At 43.9% G+C, this 27,869-nt stretch overlaps 1 protein-coding gene across 1 annotated transcript in view; it reads right to left on the bottom strand.

The window, feature by feature from the left end:
* LOC144680088 (putative Polycomb group protein ASXL3) overlaps positions 1–27,869 on the bottom strand; it is a 350,418-nt gene that overhangs the window by 172,156 nt on the left and 150,393 nt on the right. The window contains exon 6 of the mRNA XM_078541234.1: positions 15,405–15,522. Within this exon, the coding sequence (XP_078397360.1) occupies positions 15,405–15,522 (118 nt within the window). The remainder of the gene's footprint in view (positions 1–15,404; positions 15,523–27,869) is intronic.

Genomic DNA, 27,869 nt, shown 5'->3' on the forward strand with positions numbered 1-27,869 from the left:
TTTAACCTTTTCACCTTTCATCCTGAGGACTGACTCACCTGCTCACAGCCAGCTTTAACCAGTCATGAAGGCACTTGATTTCCGAGCGCCACCATCTTAATCGCTAAGGTCGTACTGAGTCATTAAAAGTTGTGGTTCAATGACGATTCATTGCGTGCAAAACCATTGCAATTAGCTTCCCGCCGCGTACTGTCAAAACTGACGTCCTGCTTCGTCCCTCTCGCCAGGATAATTCAGTACTTCCATTCTGAAGTCAGGTTTTAACACTGCACTTCTCACACTATTCAACGGCCCCACACGCCACTTTCCTCGCTCCCTCAACCATTAAATTCTGCACAATAATTCTTTGCATGACTTCATCTTTTCTCTTCTCATGTCTGTGTGAGACAGACAAAACACATTCTTACATCTGTTTCCATAGCTAGACATAGGTCGCTAGCTTGTCGCTAGAGGCTATGTTAAAGCATGGCTGACCAGGAGACTCTTCGCTCTTACCAACTGCGTAATGGAAGGATTTACAGGTAGATAGTCAACCTGTTTGGCCAAATTATGAATGCACCTTCCTTGACCATCAAGTCCTGGAGTGGGACTCGAACCCAGAGCTTCTGGCTCAGAGGCAGGAACGTTATCCACTGCATCACAAAATCTCCCTTCCCATGATCCCTGGATCAGTCCGCTCAGAGTATGAGTGCTGACATCCATGGAATACATCAGGAGCTGCGTACCCTTAAGCGGACAATCGCATATTGGCCCAACAGTTGCTGGATTGCAAGACTGCTGCACTCCAGCAGCCATCCCCATCAAGCCCACCTAAAGGCCAACCCAGGGCTGTGGAGGTCACTGAGGGAAGTGAAGTTGCCAAGAGTTCCTCAGCACCCTCATCTTCCGCCACCTCCCCAGCACATCTGCCAGGTCTGCTCCATGTGTGCCAGTGACCATGGCTGCACATGCAGAGGCCACAGTTTGAAGGAGGCCCCCAACAAGGGCCTGCAGAACAAGGCCGGTCACCATGCTCCTCATTGCTTTTTTGACAGGTAAATGAGCATCCTGACTTCACCTCCTCCGAGGCAACACGAGGGGCACTTTGTAGGAGTGTGCACGGACACGCGGTGCCTTCTCGCCTAGAGAACTTATGGGTTCACCATGGTTACTGTATTCACCTTGTATATAGCATATTTGAGTACTTGTTCGATATATTTCTTTCTACTCCTACAATAGAGAGCTCAAAAGGAATGATAAAAATGTGAGGTAGCTTCTTACCAGGAATATTGAGGACGGCATGCTGAGTTGCATTTCGACATGGCTTCACCAGGAGCAATGATGTGGCCTGACTGGTGAGGCATTTGAGAGCTTCTTCCTTCTCTGCTGCATCACATAAAAGTCCAAAGGTCAAAGGCTCAAGCACTAAGATGCTCCTTGTATCTTTCATTTTCTACCTAACGGTGCCTTTAAGGGAGACTTAATGATCCCACTCCATGACCAGATGCTAGTCAGCAAGTGCATCTGAAGCATAAGTGCTGGGTGCTAGACATTCATCCACACTGCAGTGTTGCACTTGTGGGCAGCACAGTTCAGTAGGCCATGTATTGTCCCATTAATATAGGTCATGTGCTGTCACCACTACAGTGGCTGCATTGTCATTTCTGGTATCACGGGATGCGGTTTGTAATGGTCTATTTAAGCCATGACTGATGCATGTGGCACCCAGTTCTTAACCAGGACCATTGGCCAGAATGGATGTAGCACAAATTATTTCAATGAGCTGTCACAGCACAGTTGTCTAATCATCATGCGCGAGATGACATATCTGCATGAATGATGCAACATACACTAGTGTCAGCGTGTATAGTGTTTTACATCTTCATTCGTGTCATTATCTGCATTGTGGGCATGGCTTGGTGATGATCCATTTGGTGGCATGGGTGCATCATATACGGTCAATAGTATTCATGTCAGGGAATCAGGGTGAAAGGGATTTATTACCATGTGTGTCTGAAAGACCCCGACGACCATGTTTCTGATGGAGAAGGTAGCTGTAGTTTGAATGTGACGGGATCAAACTCATTGATGCTGTTCGCTCCCTTATGAGGGATGGGCAGTCCCTTGAGAGACTGTGGCGTCAAGGCGCAAAGATCTTTATGTGGAGGTATGTCACCAGGGACTGTCTGATGGCAGTTATTATTTTGGAGGACCTTATGAAAATCTATTCTGAACAAGGACCCATCTGGCAAGGACACCCTCTTGCACGGAATCAGCCCTCGAAGCATCTCCTTCCCTTCCTGCTGCTAGTCATTGGTGGACTCATCATCCTCATCTGTTTCAGAATGGCCTGATTGTACATGGGCTTCCTCATCCTCCTCCTCTTCTTCCTCCTCAGAGGCTGGAACTCTGCCCATGACCTCAGCGTCATCAAGTTGGAGCCCCCTCCCCTGTGCAATGTTGTGCAGCATGCAGCATGCAACAACTGTTCTTGAAGCCTTTGCTGCAGCATATTGGAGAGCTCTGCCTGAGCGATCGAGGCATTGGAGTTTCATTTTTAAAATGCCAGTGGCCACTTGATGGTTTTCCTGGTGATGACATGGCTGCTATTGTAGTTTACTCTGCCTCAGATTGTGGGTGCCTGAAGGTGGTCATTAGCCTTGTTCTTAGGCGGTAGTCCTTGTCCCCCAGGAGCCATCTCTGGATCTGGGTGGGTGGATCTACTAGATTGGAGAGTTCCAAATTCCTTAGAATGAAGGAGTCATGGCAGCTGCCCAGGAATCTTGCACAGACTTGAAGAAACACCTTATTATTGTGGTCACAAACCACCTGCACATTGGTACAGGGGAAATGACTTGCAGTTCACAAAGGTGTCCGCATGCTGAGTTGGGGTCTTTATTGCAATATGAGTGCAGTCAATGATGCCCTGTACCTGAGGGATGCCTGCAATTTGGACAAAGGCCGTGGCTCTCGGAGTTTGAGATTGAAGATCCTTGGGGAAAATAATGTACTATCCCACATGAGAAAACAGGGCATTAATCACTTCCTTAATCCATTTGTGTGTTGCTGACTGGGATAGACCAGCCAGGTCTCCTCCTAAACCCTGGAAAGAGTCAGGGAGGGATAGAAGTTCATTGTGATGGTTCCCTTCGCAGACACTGGCAGGGCATGGGGGTGGGGCGATGGATTGAGGCTTCAGTTGCTGCTGCACAATGCGACAAATGTCTGTCACAACACCACAGCTCAACCTGAGTCTTCTCTGACACTGGTTTTCTGTCATGTTAAGGTATGATGTCCTCAGTCTGTGCACCCTCCCCACAGGGTAGAACATGGTTGTCCTTCCTCTCCTCCTCCACCTCCTTCCTAATGCTCATGCCGCTGCCTCTTCCTCATGACCATCAGCCCTGCCTCTGGGCTCCAGGTACTCACATTGACTGGCTTCTATTGCTCCTTTGTGAGAAGGTGACATGCCCATCCTCTGTGCTTCCTCAGATGATGTGCAATGCGCATTTCTGAAGCACTAATTTCCCCCTTGTACCTGGGTGCAAGATTCAATGGGGGCAATGAAAAATTGCCCTGGCAGACCAGCAGCCTCACCCTCCCACTGCCTTGGGTCACAAGAGGACAATGGGGGTCAAGTTCCTGGCACTTCTGGAGCACTAAATGAAAACTTTAATACAACTTTAAAGGGGTACCTCATCTCTCCAAGGGAGTACTTTGGCTCTCCAAAACAAACACACAGGAAACAGACCTTCTCTGATTTGGTCTGCTCTGTGCACTTCGGGATCCATGCAGCTGGGAGGCAAAAATCGGAAAACAGTGAGGCAGCTGGTGATTAAAATGGTCAGCTGCCTCGGCGAATTGAACATGCACGAACCCTGATTCCAGTCCTGCCCCCGCAAAGATGGGAAATACCAGGTTTGCGGGCGGGACTTAAGAAATTTCAGCTATTTCTGGGATTTCCACCATAATGGAGAGCCTATCCCTTACCCCCTTCACAGAATGACAGAATCACAGAATCACACAGTGCAGAAGAGGCCCTTCGGCCCATCGAGTTTGCACCGACACGTGAGAAACACCTGACCTACCTACCTAATCCCATTTACCAGCACTTGCCCCATAGCGTTGAATCCACTTATCCACTTATCTCACGCACCTTGCCCCATTACCCACCCTATCCCCCTTACCCACTTACCTTATCGATCCTACCCCCTTAACCACTTACTTTACCCATCCTACCCCCTTACCTCACCTACCCTACTCCCCTTACCCACTTACCTTCTTTCCGTAGCTTTTCAAAGAAGCTTTAGACATTTAAACTCTTTACTTACCAGAACATGGCAGCGAGGACCATAGAAAGGGACATGGTTTGTCTTCCCCTGCCGACCCAGCGCTACGAAAATCCAGTTCTGCATTTCTGAAGAAGCTGGGATCAGAGGTCCCGGTTAGAAATGCCACGGTGATCTAACAGTGATTGCCACTCCTTGGGAGATTCTGGCCAATGTGTGCCTGAACATTGTTTAACACAGGGCAATAAGTTTACAGTATCTGAAACTATCAGTGGCTTGCTTATCTGTCCAGACTAAGTTATGGCGATCTTTGCTGCATACAGCTGTACGTTTTCACAATGCTGATTAGGGTGGTTTGTTTGTGATACATCTTAGGCTGTGTTCTGTTCACAGTAGGATTACTTGGTGTTTCTGGTTATGGTATTGTTTTGATTTGGCATCTATTTCCACAGATTGTCATGCCATTTGAGGATCAATCTTGGTTCTGGGCCTATGCTTCCAATTTCTGCTGGATTCCAGGTGCCATGAGTTGGGTGTTGTACTCTCAAACTTTCTGTCCGATGTCCAGGCTGGGTAATCTGCTACCCACATGCCAGTCATGGGTGTCTTTCATCTTCCCTATTTTTCAGATAATGCATCATGTACGCTTGGGAGTATCGACGAATGATGACTAGGGAATGTTGTCTGCGCTTGTCTGTGAATTGGTAATTCTGCATTGGTTTTGCAGTGGGATGAAGGTTGAAAGTTTGGAATGGGAATAAATATTCACTGCCAGCTGTGCTGCGTAGCCTGTCAGATGATGATCTGTATTGCAGAGATAGGTGGTCTCCCAGTGTAAGCACAGGGTTTCTGATAGTGCTCCTTGTGGTCTCTGGGTGCTTGTTATGGTCTTGATGTTGCCATGGATGATTGACCAAGGACAGGTCCTTGCACGCTGGTAGGCCGATGATCATTAGAGCCGTGCTGTCCACAACATAAAATATTTGGGGTGACCAGGGTGAGTTCTTGTAGTGACACTTGAGTGCAATGGACTCCAGGGACAAAATCTCCAAGCCATTGTATGTGGTGGGTTTGGCAATGGCTGGTTGAATCATCACTTGCCACTTCTGTGAGTAAAAACATTTTAGTGTGCAAAGTGGAAGGATGTTTGCACCTGCACCGGCATCCAGTTTTGCATATAGGTAATGCTGACTCTTCATCTGTGGACACATAATCTGGATGGTGGCAAAGGCTTCTATTGGAACCACTGTGCCAATACATTCTTTTATGTTCACCATGGTGACCATCTGCCTACTTTGTGTGTAAATATGCTGGTCATTCTCATCATCTGATCGTGTAGCTTGTCTGAATATTTCGTGGATCTTGTCTTGACGATGCTTGGTACACTCTCTTGGTTTTTTGGAATGCTGTACCTGTCAGCTTTTGGTTGTGGTTTCTCATGACATTGAATCACTAGTTTTGGCCTTTGCTTTCTGCATTGGTCCTCTGCTGCCACCTGCCTTGTGTACAGCATTAAAAGCTGGGCATTTTCTTGGTATATGTATAAGGCTGCACACCCTATATTTCTTACTGGGCTTGCCTGTATTGGCTATTGTATCACAGTATCACAGTGTCTTTACAGTGCAGGAGGAGGCCATTCGGCCGATCGAGTCTGCACTGGCTCTCTGAAAGAGCATTCCACCTAGTCCCACTGCCCTGCCTTATCCCCGTAACCTTGCACATTCTCTCTTTTCAGGCAGCAATCCAATTTCCTTTTGAATACCTCTATCGAACCTGTCTCCACCACCCTTTCAGGAAGTTTGTTCCAGACTCCAACCACCCTCTGGGTGAAAATTTTTTCCCTCACAGTACCTTTAGTGGCCACTGCCTTAGCTGGTCATAGGTTACTGCTTGACTGCAATTCTGACACTGTTGAGCTCTTTCTGTTTTTTCCCCGGTTAATTCTTAAGCTCTGCCCACAAAACAGTGACTTAGGGGTGAATTTGTACTGCAGACTTCAAAAGTAAAGTTAATCAGTGAAAAAAGCTATTTTACAGGCTTCTTGTAGTTGTTAGGATGGATTCTTCTTCCAAGCCCAGTCTTTTGTGTTTTAACTTCCCCTAACCTCCTGTAGGGACAGTAAACAGCAGTAATGTAGTTTCTCCTATCTTTGAGTTCTGCTTAAAGTTAGACTTTCCAGAGTCAGCTATTTAATTTATGTTCCTGTTTAAACTTCACAGCATGTAGACTTATACTGATTAAGCTCTCCCAAATTTGAACAATCTTACCAGGACCTGGTGCCTAGTGCAAGTGTGATCCCAAATGAAGGTACGGTGTGTAGGATTCCGACAGAGCTGCAGAATCACTTCCACACAATGAGTTTTTTTACAGTTGTTTCACTTCCAAACCATTTGTTCTTCTGATGTATGTGGAAGCGTTAAGGCTTGTATTTTTTTTAGTCATTCAAGCGATGTGGGCATCACTGGCTAGGCCAGCATTTATTGCTTATCCCTAATTGCCCTTGAGAAGTTGATGGTGAGCTACCTTCTTGAACCGCTGCAGTCTATGTGGCGTACGTACACCCACAAGGCTGTTTGCGTGGGAGTTCCAACACTCAATTGGAAGGCAGTGGACTTCTTATCTGAGTTTACCTTGTTCCAACAACATGTTGATCTGTATTTTCTGGACCTTGACATTTCCGAGCCAGATAAACAAACCATTACAATTAACAGGCTGCAGGCAATGAAAGTTTCCACAGGCCGAACACTAAGTCTGTCCAACAACCATCTTAAAAATCTAGATAATATATGGTCAACACTTTAAGATCATTTACGAGTGAGGCTCAACTTCAGAATACACCGTCTGGAATTCATCTCTTATAGGCAACAACCAACAGAGATCATTAATCAATTCATAAGTAGAACATAGAGACAAGGAACATGATTGCAACTTCATGGCAGCAGAGGTAGCTGGCAGAATAATCAAGCTTGTGATAGCATCTACCCAATAGAAGCATTCCAAAAAGACCTCTTCACCATGCCAAAGGTTACACCGTGGAAATACTACTGCGAAGTGGACACAAGTATGAAGAAATACTACTGGGTAGTCAGAGTCTACAGGTTCTGTGTAATTCGTCCAACATCGGCAAAATGTTGAGAACATCAAGAGAACATCAAGAACTAGAGGGCACAGATTCAAATTAATTGGCAAAAGGAATAAATGTGATGCGAGGAAAAATGTTTTCACCCAGGATGGTGCATGACTTGGTGGGGAACTTCCAGGTGGTGGTGTTCCCATGTATCTGCTGCCCTTGTTCTTCTAGATGGTAGTGGTCGTGGGCTTGGAAGGTGCTGTCTAAGGAGCCTTGGTGTGTTTTATGCAGTGTGTCTTGTAGGTGGTACACACTGCTCCCACTATTTGTTGGTGGTGGAGGGAGTGAATATTTGTGGATGGGTTGGTGTGAAGCTTCTTGACTGTTGTTGGAACTGCACTCATCCAGGTAAGGGGAGAGTATTCCTTTACACTCCTGACTTGTGCCTTGTAGATTATGGACAGGCTTTGGGGAGTCAGAGGTAAGTTACTCACCGCAGAATTCCTGGCCTCTGACTTGCTCTTGTAGCCATAGTATTTATATGGCTAGTCCAGTTCCATTTTTGGTAAATGGTAACCCCCAGGATGTTGATAGTGGGGGATTCAACAATGGTAATGCCATTGAATGTCAAGGGGCGATGGTTAGATTCTCTCTTGTTGGAGATGGTCACTGCCTGGCACTTGTGTGAATGTTACTTGCCACTTGTCAACCCAAGCCTGTAAGTTGTCCAAGTCTTGCTGCATTTGGACATAGACTGCATCAGTATCTGAGGAGTTGCGAATGGTGCTGAACATTGTGCAATCATCAGCGAACATCTCCACTTCTGACCTTATGATGGAAGGAAGGTCATTGATGAAACAGCTGAAGATGGTTGGGTCTAGGACACTACCCTGAGGAACTCCTGCAGTGATATTCTGGACCTGAGATGACTGACTTCCAACAACCACAACCATCTTTCTTTGTGCTAGGTATGGCTCCAACCACTGGAGAGTTTTCCCCCTTATTCCCATTGACTCTAGTTTTGCTAGGGCTCCTTGATGCCACACTCAGCCAAATGTGGCCTTGTCATCAAGGGCAGTCACTCTCACCTCACCTTGGGAGTTCAGCTTTTTTGTTCATATTTGAACTAAGGCTGTAATGAGGTCAGGAGCTGAGTGGCCCTGGTGGAACACAAACTGAGTGTCAGTGAGCAGGTTATTGCTAAGCAAATGTCGCTTGATAGCACTGTTGATGAACCCTTCCATTGCTTTACTGATGATCGAGAGTAGACTGATGGGGTGGTAATTTTCCAGGTTGGATTTGTCCTTTTTGTGTACAGGACATATCTGGGTAACTTTCCACATTGCCGGGCAGATGCCAGTGTTGTAGCTGTACTGGAACAGCTTGGCTAGGGGCACGGCAAATTCTGGATCAGAAATCTTCACTCCTTTTGCCGAAATATTGTCAGGGTCCTTAGCCTTTGCAGTGTAAATGGCCTTCAGCCATTTCTTGATATAACATGAAGCAAATTGGATTGGCTGAAGACTGGCATCTGTGATCCAGAGGAGGCTGAGATGGATCATCCACTTAGCATTTCTGGCTGATGATTGTAGCAAATGTTTCAGCCTTATCTTTTGCACTGACGTGCTGGACTCCCCCATCATTGATGATGGGGCTATTTGTGGAGTCTCCTCCTCCAGTGAGTTGTTTAATTGTCTACCACAGTTCACGGCTAGATGTGGCAGGACTGCAGAGCTTAGATCTGCTCCATTGGTTGTGGAATCGCTTGGCTCTGGCTATCACTTGCTGCTTATGCTGTTTGGCATTTGAGTAGTCCTGTGTTATAGCTTCATCAGATTGACACCTCATTTTTAGGTATGCCTGGTGCTGCTCCTGGCATGCCCTCCTGCACTCTTCACTGAACCAGGGTTGATCCCCTGGTGGATTACCTTGGTGGTAGTGGTAGAGTGGGGGATATGCTGGGTCATGAGGTTACAGATTGTGGTTCAGTACAATTCTGCTGCTGCTGATAGCCCACAGCACCTTATGGTTTCCCTGTCTTGAGTTGCTAGATCTGTTCGAAATCTATCCCATTTAGCACGGTGATAGTGCCACACAACATGATGGACGGTATTCTCAATGTGAAGACGGGACTTCTGCTCAGTCAAATCTTCAAAACCGTGCTGCCATCATGTTACATTCTTCTCTTCAACATAAACATACCAATCACATAACAGTGCTCGGTAATATAATAATATGGGTTCTTTATTTGAAGATGCGACAATATGCAAATAGAGTTAACTGGGAGACTATGTATAGTACATCTAATCTCTACTGCTGCTGTTTGCAGACTGATTATAAGTCATGAGACTAATCGCATCCTGTAAAGGTGGCAGTGATTGACAGCAGTTTAAGAGACGCACCTTTAAAGGTGCATGTACATCGTATCATATCGCAGCCAATCCCCTACTTTATAAAACTCATAAACAGTATGTAAATGATTGAGAATTTAATGAACTCAACCTGACAACATATGGGTTTAAATACGTAATGTAGAGTACATTAATCTTTTCATTTCTATTCTGTAAATTAATGTTGTAATTATTTGGCAGTCCTCAGACTGGCTGAGGTTCCTGAAAACTGCGTCATAATTCGAAACATCGTAAGTCGGAACCGATGGGGGATTGGGTCGTGAACCAAGGCCCGATGCCTTGTCTACTAGTTACCCATTTCTCCTTCCCAACTTAATATTATGGTTAATAATTTCACACTTTTTAACCCATTTTTTGGATTTTTATTGGGTGATAACGGGTCTTTTTGGGCTCAGTCTCCAAACGTTTTTATGAATGGGAATCCGTGTCCCCGGCCCTGGTGAACATTGTTCCGTATGAAGTGTGACCTCCATCCCTGTGTGTTTTCTGCTTCGACCCCGTGAATTCAGACCTCTCCCAGATAGCTGCCTGAGGTCCGGCCTACTTGGCTTTGGCAGCATTGGATGACACTTGAGCCCGGCTAGGGCCAGTGGGTTGCACAGAACCATCAGGTGCAGCGTTCTGGGATGATTGGCATCAGGCCGTAGGCATCAGAATCCCACTGTAATCAGTGGGAGAGCCTTCAGCGGGACATGGTCACATTTTTACTGGCAAATCACGACCTCAATTCCCACGGGTTTTAAATGTTTGTCCCGAAGCATTCAGAGCTCTGCCGGAAGTCAAATTGCTTTTGGGGCTGGCGTGGCATCGTAAAGTCAAAACCGACATTGTAACGTCAAAAGTGTCCAGCCCGTCTTATGCGCATCTGCCCTCACACCTTCCTCTCCCTCCCAGAACTATGATAGGGTCCCCCTTGCCCTCACTTATCACCCCACCAGCCTCCGCATTCAAAGGATCATCCTCCGCCATTTCCGCCAACTCCAGCATGATGCCATCACCAAACACATCTTCCCTTCATCCCCACACCCCCCCACCGGTGGCATTCCGCAGGGTTCGTTCCCTCCAGGACACCCTGGTCCACTCCTCCATCACCCCCTACACCTCAACCCCCTCCCACGGCACCTTCCCATGCAACCGCAGAAGGTGCAACACCTGCCCCTTTACTTCCCCCCTCCTCACCATCCAAGGGCCCAAACACACCTTTCAAGTGAAGCAGCACTTCACTTGCACTTCCCTCAATTTAATCTACTGCATTCGTTGCTCCCAATGCGGATTCCTCTACATTGGAGAGACCAAACGCAGACAGGGTGACCACTTTGCGGAACATCTTCGGTCTGTCCGCAAGCATGACCCAGACCTCCCTGTCGCTTGCCATTTCAACACACCACCCTGCTCTCATGCCCACATGTCTGTCCTTAGCCTGCTGCAATGTTCCAGTGAAGCTCAACGCAATCTGGAGGAACAGCACCTCATCTTCCAACTAGGCACTTTACAGCCCGCCGGACTTAATATTGAGCTCGACAACTTCAGATCATGAACTCTCTCATCCATCCCCACCCGCTTTCCGATCCCCCTTTTTCTAATTATTTATATTTTTTAAACATATTTTTCTTTTCCCACCTATTTCCACTATTTTTAAATGTATTCCCATCCATTGTTTCATCTCCACCTTTTAGCCTGTTTTGATCCCTACCCTCACCCCACCCCCACCAGGGCTATCTGTTACTTGCTCGTCCTGCTTTCTACCCTTAATGTCACCATTAGCATATTCCTTAGCTAATATCATCACCGTCGACACCCCTTTGTCCTTTTGTCTATGACATCTTTGGCAATCTCTTCTTTGCCTCCACCTATCACTGGCCCTCTATCCAGCTCTACCTATCCTACCCCCCTCAACCAGCACATATTTCACCTCATTTCTATTTTTCCTCAGTTCTGATGAAGAGTCATATGGACTCGAAACGTTAACTGTATTCCTCTCTGCAGATGCTGTCAGACCTACTGAGTTTTTGCAGCTATTTTTATTTTTGTCAATTTTAAATATAAGTGCTGTTCGTCATAACTCGAACATCGTAAAGTTGAGGACTGCCTGTATGCTGAAATGATCATAATTGTGCATTCCTATTATTATTTTATTTTTAATTTTTATGTTAGCTGTTGTCTGTAGCTATGTTATGAATTATGATGACTTGTTTTATTTGTGTCGACATCACAATTCATTACCTACTACCATGATGATTTTTCAATAAACCATCATCTATCTAGCTATCTAATTGCCTTTAGTCTACAAAATCTTATTTCCTGTGGGGAAATTTTTGTCACCCATTCCTATGAACCTCACCAATTCCTATGTCCACATTTATAATGGAAATTGACAAGTTTTCCAGTGTAATTGCACTCTCCCGTCAGTGTTGCTGCAACAATTGTACATAATCTAGCTCTGCAGTCTGTATATACTGTAAAGATAATCCTCCAACCAACTTTACTTCTCTGCTTCCCAAACTACTTTTGCCATTTAACTATATAACTAATAATATTATTAAAAAAAGTATCATAACAAAAGGACAGCAGGTGTGACTTTAAAATGGGGTTTGAACTACTTCACATTCCCTGTTCCAGTTGTAACCTGACACTTAATTCTGATTCATCTAAAGGATAACCTTTTAAGTTCCTCTATGCACTCCCAAAAGAGAATTGACTATCTAAAATTTACTTTGTATTTACATTTTTATACTCTGAGCCTACTTTCTCCATTTAATTTGAAGTAATATTCTGGGTTTCTTCTTCAGTTCTCTGCCAAAGACAGGTCCGAACCATGGCAAAAACCATATAGTAAAAGATTTTTTTACTATGGCTAGGGTGAGGAGGCAGGCCTCAAACCTATCTCAGCAAGATCAAACCCTGAGCTTTGGTGTTAATCTGATCTATGTGCTAGCCATCTCACCAACTGAGCTAATTGGCCCCATTCTGAGTTTTACCTTAGTTAAGTTGTCTAACATGTTAGTTGTATTGGTTCAGTGATAGCATTTTTGCCTCTGAATCAAAAAGCTGTGGATTCAAGTTAAGTAATCTCTTTACATCTACATCATCCCTGTCTTTAACTTATGGTGCTAAGAATGTGGCAACACCCCTGTAACTTTAGAAAGAGGAGGATGGCAAAGCTGAAGACGCACCTTACTCAATTTTCCCCTTGTATGCTCCAACTTAGATGGAGGCACTATGCGTACTTTAGAGGCTAGGCTGGAGGAGGGAATCTCAAATGGTGAATCATTGGCTATGAGAGTACAGAAACTAGGGCAGGAAATTGGATACCACAGGTGCTAGATCACTGGGGGTGGAGATAGAATCATAGAATGACACAAACCAGAGGCAATTTGGCCCATTTTGCTTGTTCCAACTCTTTCAAAAAGCTCTACAATTTTCTTCCACTGCTCTGCCCTCTCCCGGCAAAGTGTTTTCCTTCAAGTATTTATCTAATTCCCTTCTGAAAGTTATTATTGAATCTGCTTCTATCACTCTTTCAAGCAGTGTATTCAAGGTCACAACAAATCACTGCATAAATCTTGCCTCTAATTTTGTTGCCAGTTACCTTAAATGTGTCCCCTGGTTACCAACCCTTCTGCCACTGGAAGCTGTTTCTCCTTATTTACTCTTTCAAAACCCATCAAGATTTTGAATTCCTGAAGTATGTACAAGAGAATTTTCTTAATTCTTATGTTTCTAGTCCACCAAGGTAGGAAATATTGTTGGATCTAGTTCAGGGAGCATTTTGTATATGGGAAAGCATTTGGGAAACACTGATCACAATATAATTGGGTTTGGAGTAGTCATGGAAAAGGACAAGGGAAAATTCAAGTTAGAAATATTTAACTGGAGAAGTCAATGAGTTAAAAATTATATCTTGCCCAGTTGGATTGGAGTCAAAAACTGGCAGGTAAATGAGCAATGGAAACCCTTCAGAGAGGTTTTAGCTTGGGTACAGATTAAACACATTTCCATGATGGGGAAAGGACAGAAAGCAGAGAGTTGTAGTGAACAGTTGCTTTTCATACTGGAAGAAAGTACGCAGTGGTGTCCCCCAAAGGTCAGTGTTGGGATCACTAGTCTTTTTGTTATATATTAATGACCTGGAGTTTGGTATAAAGGGCATAATTTCAAAGTTTTCAGATAACACAAAAATCAGAAATGTAATAAACCACTGAGGAGGAGAGTAACAGACTTCAGGAGAACATAGACTAGTGAAATGGACAGATGAAATTTAGCACAGAGAAATGAGAAGTGATTCATTTTGTAGAAGACTGAGGAGAGACAATATAAACTAAATTGTACAGTTTTAAAGGGGATGCAATCTGGAGGAATTCATCTGAACCTGAAGTTAAGATAGATCATCTGAGAGGTATGCCTAATCCGGGATTATCCCAATTATAATCCATCACAGCAGGAGTAGAGAGACCTGGGGCAGTACATAAACAAGTCTTTGAAGGTAGCCAGGCAAACTGAGAAGGCTGTTAAAAAGCATATGGGATCCATAATTTTATAAATATACAAAAGCAAGGAAGTTTTACTAAAGGTTTATAGAACATTGGTTAGGCTTCTGCTGGAGTATTCTGTTGAATTCTGAGGCACTACTCTATGGGAAAAATGTCAAGGGGGTACAGAGGAGATTTGCTAGAATGGTATCAGGGATGAAAGACCTTTGTTAAGTGGAGTGACTAGAGAAACTGAGGTTTTTCTCCTTGGAGCAGGAAAGGTTAAGTGGTGATCTCATAGAGATGTTCAAAATCTTAAAAGGTTTTGATACAGTAAACATAGAGAAACTAATGTTAGAAGCATCAGTAATCTGAAGACACAAAGTTAATTTAATTGGCACAAGAACCAAAGATGACATGAGAAAAAACATTCTTCCTTAGCGAGTTGTTCTGATCTGGAACATGTAGCATGAAAGTGCAGTGGAAGCATATTCAATAATAATTTTCAAAAGGTAAGTGGATAAATACTTGAGAAGGGAAAAAAATGCAGGACTATAGGGAAAGAGCAGGGGAGTAGGACAAAGTGGGTAGTTCTTTTAAAGAGCTGCTATAGGGACAATGCACCATATGGCCTCCTTCTGTGCTGTGCTGGTATCTGATTCGATGAAGGCTTCTACTAAATTTCTCCTTAACCTGTTATGCTTTGAGGAGAACAATTCCAACTTCTCAAGTCCACAGCTGGGCAGTATGGTTTCCATGCCTTACGCTTCAGCAGACTCTGAGGGACCAGGTTATCAAAAGTGGTTGAATAGCCTACACCAGAAAATGCTGAGTGCACTGGACAGTCCATCAGCAAACTTGCCCATAATGTCACAGCACAGAAGATTGCAGCTTCAATTCTGTCAAGGCTCTGCATAGGGCATGAAATCCATTCTGTCCAACATGGCCTGAGCAATTAGCTCCATGGATGACAGTGGCACCCACTAAGATGGAGCCTCTGGTGACAGTTTTGATAGCTTCAATGGCAGCTAATACTGCTACCAGAGAAGCTCAAATAGCTGGCATTTTGAATTTTGGGCCACCGTTCTCAGATGCTTCCAGACTGTCATCTCAATCTTATTTGATGAGCTTCACCCATAGAAAAGTCAATTGTATGGTAATGGATTTATTCAGAATTGCTTCTTACCAGGTGGCGATTCTGAGTGCTCATCTGATACTTTTAGTGGTGTCAGTACGACACAAGGAATGGCCTTGTTCATCATCATAGAAACACCGATCCTCCTCTTCTGCTGCTGCTTTAGTGCCTATTAATAACATAAAAGGATTTTCTTCAGTTTTGTCAGAAAGCCATTGATCTTAATTCAAGCCTTTCTGTTTGCTTTTTCTCTTAACAATACTGTTGTTGTATCACTAGCACTAATAGTTGTAGCACTAATGCCTGCCCAACCTTTACTTGGAATATTAATATTAAGTATTCTTAATCTAAAAAATGTTTCCTCTCTTTCTCTGATGGGAAATGTCTCTCATAGATGTTCTCCATTTACTTGGTCTAAAATCAGCCTCAAAGAAACACAGCATGTTAGGGTTTCCAAATGACTGCTTGATTTCATTTATGCTTGACTGCCACAGACCTGAGTAGTGAGTCACTTTGGCATGCTGCTTATGGTACCCAAATACAAATGAAAGTACTGGTAGCACTGCAATTGGCACTGCACTTACATTTACATTTAAACTATCCAGAAGCATTATAATGCCACAGTAAGTCCCCATTTTGAGTTGCTCTGTTTTAAGTCGTTTTGCTTTAACATTAGTTAATAGGACCTGTAATCGTGTTTAGCATCGGGAGTTTTATATTAATATTGTTTTGCTGGAGCTGACTAAGGGTCACGTGACCCAAGTGGCACCATTTTTGTGTGGCATCACCTGCTTCTGACCCTCCCAGTCGCTGCCAACCTTCTCTCTATGCGACCTTCCCTCTTGCAGACCTGCCCACATGCTACTGACCCATCCTCTCACCAACCCTCTCGGTTGTTGTCGACCTTCTATCTCTCTCACTCTCCTTGTCGCTGGTGACCCTCCCTCTTGCCAACACCCCCCAGTCATTGCTGACTTCCCCTCTCACTCACTCTCTCAATCATTGCCGACCCTCTCTCTCACCAACCCTCCCACTTGCTGCCTCTCAGTTTGCGGCTTACCTATGCAACCCTGCAACTCAAAGCTGCTCTTCCTGCCTCTCGCCACTCATTTCACTAGCCCTTGCTTATAGTGAGTGTTCGGGAGAGGGAAGCGGCAAGCAGGAGAGGTGGCAAGACGGAGATTTGATGAGAGGGTCAACGCGAGGGAGAGTCAATGAGAGGGAGGGTTAACAAAAGGGAGGGTCGGCAAGCGTGCTCGGTGGCAATTGGGAGGATATGGGAGTAGGAAGGCAGTGAACCAAAGAGGTGGGGAACTGGAGTGTTGGGGAGGAGGAAGTTAGTGAGCCGCAGAGACAGCAACTGGGAGATGCAGTGAGCTGGAGAGGTGGTGAGAGGGAGAGTCGGCATGCTAGAGAAGCAGCAGCCCAGAGAAGTGGAGAGCCTGAAAGGCAGTGAGCCAGAGAGTCAGCAAGCTGGAGGGACGTCAAGTGGGAGAGTCGGCAAGCCGGAGAGGAGGCTGAAGAGTGGACGAGTTGGCGGGAGGGCAAGTCGTCGGGCGGGAATGCGGTAGCGGGCAGCAGAGGCAATGAGCCAGAGTTAAATAGATAGAGTCAATCATATTTCTTTTGTTTTTAAATTTATTTTATTTTAGAAGTTATTTCATTTATAAATATAGGAATTTAGCAATGTAAAGTATTTTAACTTACAGGATATAATATTTTAATGTTTTTTTCTGAAGGAAAAGATCCTACAGAACCCAACTACAGCTTCAACATTGGTTAAAATGGGAAAATCTGATTTGTTTACCATTGGTTGATTTTAGGTTGCACTTTTCAGGAATCCAACTACAACATGAAGCGAGGACCTACTTTATTCCCACAAAATCAGCAAAATGTGATGGAACTGTACATAAAATGGAATGACTGTCCCAACAATGGCTAAATGTTCTGAGCATTCCTGCACTTATCTATTCTAATCAATAATTGGGTCTCTCATCAAGGGTAAAAGCAGCCTTTTAACGCTTTCATTACTAACCAAAGAACCGTGTGAAAGACTTCTTTATATTCCATGTCACGCTATAATGAGTTCTCTATTGCAGTTGGGTGCCATGTAAAACAAAGCTATGGGGAGGCATGATAAGTCAGATTTCACGGAAGACTGTGTGGGGGCCACACTCATTTCCATTTATACACAAATGATCTGGAATTGAAGGAACTCATTTCTTGCTATCTTGACTCCATTCTCTCTCCCCTTGTCCAGTCCCTTCCCACCTACATCTGTGATTCTTCTGACACCCTACATCATATCAACAATTTCCAGTTCCCTGACCCCAATCGCCTCCTCTTCACCATGGATGTCCAATCCCTCTACACCTCCATCCCCCACCGGGATGGTCTGATGGCTCTCCGCTTCTTCCTCGAACAGAGGCCCGAACAATCCCCATCCACTACCACTCTCCTCCGTCTGGCTGAACTTGTTCTCTCACTGAACAATTTCTCCTTAAACTCCTCTCACTTCCTCCAAATAAAAGGTGTGGCTATGGGTACCCGCATGGGCCCCAGCTATGCCTGTCTCTTTATGGAGTATGTGGAACATTCCTTGTTCCAGTCCTACTCTGGCCCCTTCCCACAACTCTTTCTCCGGTACATCGATGATTACTTCGGTGCTGCTTCATGCTCTCGTCTGGACCTGGAAGAATTTATTAACTTTGCTTCCAATTTCCACTCCTCCATCATTTTCACATGGTCCATCTCTGACACTTCCCTTCCTTTCCTTGACCTCTCTGTCTCAATTTCTGGTGACAGACTGTCCACCAATATTCATTACAAGCCTACCGACTCCCACAGCTACCTCGACTACAGCTCCTCACACCCCACTTCCTGTAAGGACTCCATCCCGTTCTCTCAGTTCCTTCGCCTCCGTCGCATCTGTTCTGATGATGCCACTTTCAAAAACAGTTCCTCTGACATGTCCTCCTTCTTCCTTAACCGAGGTTTTCCACCCACGTTGGTTGACAGGGCCCTCAACCGTGTCCGGCCCATTTCCTGCGCATCCGCCCTCACACCTTCTTCTCCCTCCCAGAAACATGATAGGGTCCCCCTTGTCCTCACTTATCACCCCACCAGCCTCCACATTCAAAGGATCATCCTCCGCCATTTCCGCCAACTCCAGCATGATACCACCACCATACACATCTTCCCTTCACCCCCCCTGGCGGCATTCCGTAGGGATCATTCCCTCCGTGACACCCTGGTCCACTCCTCCATCACTCCCTACACCTCAACCCCCTCCCACAGTACCTTCCCATGCAACCGCAGAAGATGCAACACCTGCCCCTTTACTTCCCTTCTCCTCACCGTCCAAGGGCCCAAACACTCCTTTCAAGTGAAGCAGCATTTCACTTGCACTTCCCTCAATTTAGTCTACTGCATTCGTTGCTCCCAATGCGGATTCCTCTACATTGGAGAGACCAAACGCAGACTGGGTGACCGCTTTGCAGAACACCTTCGGTCTGTCCGCAAACATTACCCAGACCTCCCTGTTGCTTGCCATTTCAACACTCCACCCTGCTCTCATGCCCACATGTCCGTCCTTGGCTTGCTGCATTGTTCCAGTGAAGCTCAACGCCAGCTGGAGGAACAGCAACTCATCTTCCAACTAGGCACTTTACAGCCTTCCGGACTGATAAGTGAGTTCAACAATTTTAGATCATGAACTGTCTCCTTCATCCCCACCGCCTTTCCAAATCTCCCCCTCCTTTTTGTTTTTTCCAATAATTTATATAGATTTTTCTTTTCCCACCTATTTCCATTATTTTTAAATGTATTTCCATTCATTGTTTTATAGCTACCTTTTAGCCTTTTTCGATTCCTTCACCCCACCCCACCCCCACTTGGGCTATCTGTACCTTGCTCGTCCTGCTTTCTACCCTTAATTAGCACATTCCTTTAGATAATATCACCACCTTCAACACCTCTTTTTCCTTTTGTCTGTGACATCTTTTGGTTATCTCCACCTATCACTGGCCCTCTATCCAGCTCTTCTTGTCCCACCACCCCCCCCTTAAAGCAGCTTATATTTCACCCCTTTTCTATTTTTCCTTAGTTCTGTTGAAGAGTCATGTGGACTCGAAACGTTAACTGTGCTCCTCTCCGCAGATGCTGCCAGACCTGCTGAGTTTTTCCAGGTATTTTTGTTTTTGTTTTGGATTTCCAGCATCTGCAGTTTTTTGCTTTTATCATAGGAGCAGGAACCCTGGCTGATTTTTTTTCCAGCCCTAATTCAATAGTGCTGAATATAATTGTAGAATCCATAATGAACTCGTATGTTAACTATCTCTGCAGAGATCCAGGTGTGTATGGCTCAGCTATTCTCTGAAATTCTTTGTTGAGACCATAGGAGAGTGCAAAAGCAAATCTCACTAAAAGTTGAATCCTTAAAGTTTTTTTTTCTTACACTAACACAATAGTAACGCCACAGTGAAGAATTGGCCTGTTTACCTGAAGCATACAAAAATAACATTTATTGATCTTGTAAACAAAAGTCAATTTGTAGGATCATATTTGATTGGCTTGATGTGTTTCATTCACAGGGCTGGGAATAATGAGGTGGCACGCATAAATCCGAATCAAATGGAATTAGTGTGGTAGGCACCAAAAAGAATTCTTTCGCCATTATAATCCTTCATCCTCCAGAAAAACATCAACTTATTTTACAGCTAACAGGTTTCAAGAAGCAAGATACTACACTTGAAGCAGGAGTTGTAGGCTCAAATGTTTATTACGAATGTTAAAATAAATTATTCCTAGAATTGTATGCTCATGTCAGAGAGGTTTAACCTGAGAGATAACCGGATGTGATTTATAATTTGTTGAGGTGTACTCCATTCTAAATTCAAAAAATAAATATTTATAAGCAGCATCACAGGAGATGTACTAATATATTAGAAAAATATAAAATTTATATCGCACCAGTTTCTCAAAAGGTGGATGTTATGTGCTGTTACTGTAAAAATAAGCCACTGCGTGATAATTATTACCTTAGGTTTAAACTAAACTGGACAGGATAATTTAGTAGAAACCTCCCTCTAAAATTACTAAGCAGGTCACAATGCTGGCTATCATTGTTCCCATTATTTGGTTGAAGCCAGTGAGGTGAATGGCAGCTGGTGCATGTTCTGACCAGTTTTTAACAACACTATGTATAAAATGTGTTTGAACTTTAATTACTTCTGTTTAGTATTAGCAAAAAACCCTCAGAATTCTTGTATATTTTCCTTTTTTGTTGTAATGATTTACTGTGCAGTCTGCCAACAAGCCTAAGGAGAGGAAATTAATTCACGGAAGATGCGTTGATTTACCTCCCAATCATAATTTCTCGAACATTGTTGACCGTGCCTTCAGTTGCCGAGGCCTCAAGCTCTGGAATTCCCTCGCTACACCTCTCTGCCTCTCTACATCACTTTCTATCTTTAAGATGCTCCTTAAAACCTACCTCTTTGATCACCTGACCTAATATCTCTTTATGTGGCTTGGTGTCACACTTTGTTTTATAATGTTCTTGTGAAACGCCTTGGGACGTTTCATTAAATTAAAGGTGCTATATAAATACAAGTTGTTGTTGATATCCTGGGGAAAGGCAGCACTGCAAGGCGGTATCTATGCAGCTGAGGTGGCCTGCGTGGTATTCTTCAATGTGCGCTATGCGAACAGATTTTTCTTCCAAGTCAAAAAGGGATCATTTTCACCTTTGTTGCTTGGCTGGTACACCGGTGAAGCAGATCACCTGTTCAATATAGGACCCGCCCAATTTTCATTCAATTGGTTTGAACAAAAATAAAAATCGGGTATATCCAATCAAGTGCAATCGGGTGAGTGAACTGCTTCACTCATTTATCATCCAAGCGTTGAAGGTGAATATTATCCCTAAACAATCTTGATTATATTCCAATCCCCAAAATACATGACAGAGTTTCTAACCAAAGAATGGGAGCAGATCTATCAGATAATTTACTGTTATTATGAAAACAATCAGCCCCTTTGGAGCTAAGAAGCTAGATTACAGTATATTAATGTGTTGATGGTGCAACAATGTTTATTTATTTTGATAATTGAGGCCAAGTTACAAGGCTGTAATCTAATAAAGGTTTTGAGGGATGACCAAAATTATGGGAGTGAGGCCTGGGTAACATATAATAATTAGATTACAATCATAGTTTACCACTTGCTTTCTGTAGTCAGATACCGGAAGGCCTGTTATAAGAACAGTACAATTCTAAGAGAGAGGAATAGCTTTTGTTTCTATTTTGACAGCTACTACCAATTATTCATTGCAGGAAATAACCCCAATATGGGTTAGCCTTTCTTCATCTGCTAGTGTCCTCGGCCCAACCATCTTCAGCTGCTTCATCAATGGCCTTCCAACATAAAGTCAGAAGTGGGGATGTTCACTCATGATTACAATGTTCGGCACCATTCACGGCTCCTCAGATACTGAAGCAGTCCATGTCCAAATGCAGCGAGACCTGGACAATATCCAGGCTTGGGCTGACAAGTGGCAAGTAACATCTGCGCTACACAAGTGTCAGGGAATGACCATCTCGAACAAGAGAGAACCCAATCATCGCCCCCTGATGTTCAATGGCAGTACCATCACTGAATCCCTCACTATCAACATCCTGGGGTTCCCATTGACCAGAAACTGAACTGGACTAGCCATATAAATACTGTAGCTACAAGAGCAGGTCAGAGGCTAGGAATCGTGTGAAGTGTAACTCACCTCTTGACTCCCCAAAGTCTGTCCACCATCTACAAGGCACAAGTCAGGAGTGTGATGGAATACTCCCCTCATCCCTGGATGAGTGCTGTTCCCACAACACTCAAGAAGCTTGATACCATCCAGGACAAAAATTGAAACCACATCCACAACCATTCACTCCCTCCATCACCGATGTACAGTAGCAGCAGTGTGTACCACCTACAAGATGCACTGCAGGAATACACCAAGGCTCCTTCGACAGAACCTTCCAAACCTACAACCACTACCATCTAGAAGGACAAGGGCAGCAGATAGATGGGAATACCACCAACTGGAAGTTCCTCCAAGTCACTCACCATCCTGACTTGGAAAATGTATTGCCATTCCTTCACTGTCGCTGGATCAAAATCCTGGAGCTCCCTTCTTAACAGCACTGTGGGTGTACCTACACCACATGGACTGCAGCGATTCAAGAAGGCAGCTCACCACAATCTTCGCAAGGGCAACTAGGGATGGGCAATAAATGCTGGCCCAGCCAGTGACGCCCACATCCCATGAATGAATTTTTTAAAAAATCATGCACTGGTCATGCTGGATTTGATGGTAATTCTGATATTCATTGCTGCTGTTTCCCAGCATACCCATACTGCGTATGTTTATAATTAGTGAACTTGTATTATTTTCTTCTTTTCAATGAGTATATTTCTTGGAACAGTAGCTCCTGTTGGGGCGGTTGACATTTTGTTCTGAGGGTGGATTTTGGAGATAAAATTTTACAACTGTACAATTTCAGCTTTTATTAGTCCAAAATCCTGGCATACATAATTAAATAATTACTGTAACCATAGCAACACAACAGAATATCCATCTGCTATCCAAACTGATATCAAAAATCCCTTCCGCCTGCTAAAAAATCTTGACCCCAAAATTGGCAATTACATAAAAACTTTCATATTTTGACTGTCACAGGCCAAGTGTTAAAAATGAAAATTCTATAGCAAATTGGATGTTGAAACTCCTGATAATCATTAATTTATTGTCCTTTGTTTTTTAATGTGCTGGAAAGCTGATCTCACAAATTGAGTATTTCAGTGTGACAGTCATTGAGGACGTAGAAAGAACGAGCTGTGAAAATTCACAATGATGAACAGGATCTATACAAAAATCAACCCATCTACCTTTACAATGTTGGCTATAATATGTCATCTTAACAGCAACTGCCATTTATATATAGTGATGCAAATGAGTGCAGCTGAGTAAACTGAGTACAGATTTGGGAGTTTGGTGAGAGGGGGAGTTGGGTGAAGGAGGGGAAGGAGGTGTTGGTTTCCTTTTTATATCTTTCTCACCCTGTAGGAATTGGTTCTTGCTCTACTACAGGGAAAGGAGCGAAATGTTTGTTGCGTACCTGGTGAATGGCTGAGATCTATTCTATTCCTAAGGTTTAAAATAGTATATAGGTTGGTGGTAAAGTTAGTAGAATATATAAAAAAGCAACATAAATAAGTGATTAATATAATGAAGTAATTATTTAAAACACATTAAGGATGGAGGACAGGTGATGTGTCAAGGCTGCTGCATGTGGGAGCTCCTGGATAACATTATGATCCAGGGCATACATGTTTGCAGTAAGTGTTTGCGGCTCAAGGAACTTTTGGTTCAGAGTTATTGAGCTGGAGGCTGAGCTACAGGTTCTGTGACACATCAGGGAGGGGTAAAGTTACCTGATGCTTTGTACCAGGAGGCAGTCACACCACTTACGATAGGGTCTTCTGATTTGGTCAGTGGTCAGGGACAAGAGAGTGAGAGTGCTAGTGAGGCAGGTAAAGGGATCCAGACGGTAGGAGTGTGAGCTTTCGCAACTATCCAATAGGTTTGAGGTTCTCTCAGCTTGTTTGGATGAGAGTTTGGGCTGCAGGGTGGATGAGCAAACTGACCATGGCACTGTGGTACAGGAAGCCATTCAAGCCACTCCTCTTTCCCTCAAACTAAATTTAAAATTCAAGCATATTATGGTTGCTGCTACCTAAAGGCGACTTCACTATGAGATCATTAATTAATCTCATCACGTTGCACAATACCAGGTCTAGTATAGCCTGCTCTCTGGTTGGCTTCAGAACGTGCTGTTCTAAGAAACTATCCCATAAAAATTCTATGAACTCCTCATCTAGGCTACCTTTGCTCATCTGATTTTTTTCAGTCTTTAGGTAGATTAAAATCTCCCATAATTATCGCCGTGCCTTTCTGACAACCTCCCTTTATTTCTTCCTTTATGCTCCACCCTACCATGTGGTTACTATTAGGGGGCCTGTACATGACTCTCACAAGTGACTTCTCGCCTTTACCATTTCTCATCTCTACCCAAACAATTTCCACATCCTTGTTTCCTGGTCTTGGGTCATCCCTCTCCATTGTGCTAATGCCATTATTAACTAATAGGGCCACCCCTCCACCTTTTCCTCACTTCTCGTCCTTCCTAAATGTCTTATACCTTTTAATATTCAGGACCTAATCCATGTTCTCCTGCAGCCATGTCTCCGTAATGGTTATCAAATCGTACTTATTTGTTTCTATGCGCACTCGCAGTTCATCTGTTTTGTTTCGAATGCTTCGTGAATTCAGATACAGAGCCTTTAGTTTTATCCTATTATTCTTTTTATAATCTCTAGTCTCATCTGTTACTTTACTGTTAGATTTTTACTCTCTACTCCTTCCTGTCACAGTCTGTTTTTGATTTCCCGTAATAATACCTTTCTCTTCTGCTTTGTCCCTGCTCTTTAATTTGCCACACCTTCCTAAATTTGTACCCTTGCCCCACTACTTAGTTTAAAACCCTCTCTACTTCCCTAGTTATGGGGCTCGCAAAAACATCAGTCCCAGCACGTTAGGTGTAGTCCGCCCCAACAGGACAGATCCCACTTTCACCAATACTGGTGCCAGTGCCCCATGAACCAGAACCCACTTCTCCCACACCAGGCTTTGAACCACACATTCATTGCCCTAAACTGATTTGTCCTATGCCAATTTGCACATGGCTCAGGTAATAACCCAGGGATTAGGACCTTTGAGGTTCTGCTTCTAAATTTGGTGTCAAGCTCCTCACCCTGACTATGCAGAACCACCTTCTTTGTCCTGATTATGTTGTTGGTACCAACATGGACCACGACGACTGGGTCCTCCCCCTTCCACTGCAAGTTCCTCTCCAGCCCCAAACAAATGTCCCGAACCCTGGCATCGGGCAGGCAACACAGACATCTGGACTCACACTCTTTGCTGCAGAGAATGGTGTCAATCCCTCTCACCATACTGTCCCCAACTACCACCGCATTCCTTGTAACTCCTCCTGCTTGAATGACTTCCTGTACAGCAGTGCCATGGCCAGTCAGTTCATCAAAACCTGAAGCCTCCACTCATCCAAACAATCTGAAAAAACCTCAAACCTGTTGGATAATTGCAAGGGCTGAGGCTCCTGCACTCCTGCCCTCTGGGTCCCCTTACCTGCCTCACTTGCAGTCACACCCTCCTGTCCCTGACCACTGACCAAATCAGAAGACTCCATCCTAAGGGGTGTGACTGCCTCCTGGGATAAAGTGTCCAGGTAACTTTCCCCCTCCCTGATATGCCACAGTGTCTGCAGCTCAGCCTTCAGCTCAATAAATCAGAGTCGAAGTTCTTGTAGATGCAAACACTTGCTGCAGGTATGTTTGCCTTGGATCATACCGGTATCCAGAAGCGCCCACATCCTGTAATCGCAGCACGTCACCTGCCCTGCCATCTCCAATATGTAATTAATTAATTATAATTAATAAAGCTTACACTTCCCAATAGGTTTCAGTACTGTGAGTAAACTTTAAAATACTGACAAAACAATATAGTACTTACAATACTGATAAAAATAATAATACCAGTTACTGGTTTACCTGCTCCTTATGCTGCAAATAAAAAGCAAATACTGGAGGCTGAAAAAGAGTAAAATAAAAAGCACCTCCTCCCCAGCCTTCACCAAACTCCCCACTCGGCACACTTTACTTCCTGCAGTAAACTTTACCTAAATTTTTCTTTCCCCCTATGTACTGAATTCCCACTTTGAACAAAATTCCCAAATACACTCACTCGGTCCCTGTCTCACTCATGCCAAAGTCTTCCCTCTGTGACCATGCGCCTCTTGCTAATCAAGGATGGCATTTGTGCAATAGTTAGAGATAACCTTGATTCAGGAGATCAGGATATATAATCGGTTTGGGTGGAGATGAGGAATAGTTGGGGAAAGGAGTCACTCGTGGGAGTCGTCTACAGGCCCCCTAACAATAAGCACAATGTAAGACAAAATATACAAGAAGAAATATTGGGTGCTTGTGATAAAGGGACGGCAATAATCATGGGTGACTTTAATCTAGATATAAACTGGAAAAATCAGATTGGCAGTAGTAGCCTGGATGAGGAGTTCATAGAATGCTTTTGAGAGAGTTTCTTAGAGCAGCATGTTGTGGAAAAAAAACCAGAGAGCAGGTTATATTAGACTTAGTGTTGTGTAATGTGACAGGGTTAATTAATGACCTCAGAGTAAAGGCAACCCTAGGTGACCATAATTGGATTGAATTTTACATCCAGTATGAAAGGGAGAAGAGTGGGTCTAAGACTAATATTTTAATTTTAAATAAGGGCAACTATGGGCATGAAAGCTGAGCTAGCTGAAGTTAACTGGGATACTAGGCTCGGGAATAGGTCAATAGAGAAGCAGTGGCAGACATTTAAGGGGATTTTTCAGAAAACTCAGAATAGGTATATTACTATAATTTAAAAAAATCTAAAGGGAGGACCCACCGTCTGTGGTTAACTGAAGAAGTTAGGGAAAGCATCAAACTTAAGGAAAAAGCATATAATTGCGGAAAGATGAGTTGCAGGTTAGATGATTGTCCAGAATATAAAGAACGGCAGAAAATGACTAAAAGGTTAATCAGGAGAAAGAATTAGAGTATAAGAGGAAGCTAGCTAGAAATGTAAAAATGGATAGCAAGAGTTTCTACAGGTATTTAAACAGGAAAAGAATAAGTAAAGTGAGCATTGGTCCTCTAGAGAGTGAGAATGGAGAGTTAATAATAGATATTAAGGAAATGGCGGATGAAATTAACAAATATTTTGCTTCTGTGTTCACCATAGAAGATACAAAAAACATTCCAGTAACAGCTGTAAATCAGGAGGTGGCGGGGAGAGAGGAACTTGGTGAAATTACAATCACTAGGGAAGCAGTACTGAGCAAACTGATGAAGCTGCAGGCTGACAGGTCTCTGGGTCTAGATGGACTTCACCCTAGGGTTTTAAAAGAGGTGGCTAATGAGGTAGTAGATACGTTGGTGTGAATTTTCCAAAATTGCCTAGATTCTGGAAAGGTTCCATCAGACCGAAAAGTATAACCCCTCTATTCAAGAGGGGAGGGAGGCAGAAAATAGGAAACTATAGGCCAGTTAGCTTGATGTCTGTCGTGGGAAGGTGGTAGTGTCGATCAAGAGGTTATAGCTGGGCACTTAGAAAAAACACAAGATAATCGGGAAGAGTCAGCATGATTTTGTGAAAGGGAAATAATGTTTAGCCAATTTATTGGAGTTCTTTGAAGGACTAACATGTGCTGTGGATAAAGGGGAGCCTGTAGATATAGATTTCCAGAAGGCATTTGATAATGTGCCACATCAAAGGTTATTGTCATGGTGTAGGGGATAGCATATTAGCCTGGATAGAGGATTGGCTGGCTGGCAGAAAAC

The sequence above is a fragment of the Cetorhinus maximus genome, chromosome 4, assembly GCF_964194155.1.
Source record: "Cetorhinus maximus chromosome 4, sCetMax3.hap1.1, whole genome shotgun sequence".
Taxonomy (NCBI): domain Eukaryota; kingdom Metazoa; phylum Chordata; class Chondrichthyes; order Lamniformes; family Cetorhinidae; genus Cetorhinus; species Cetorhinus maximus.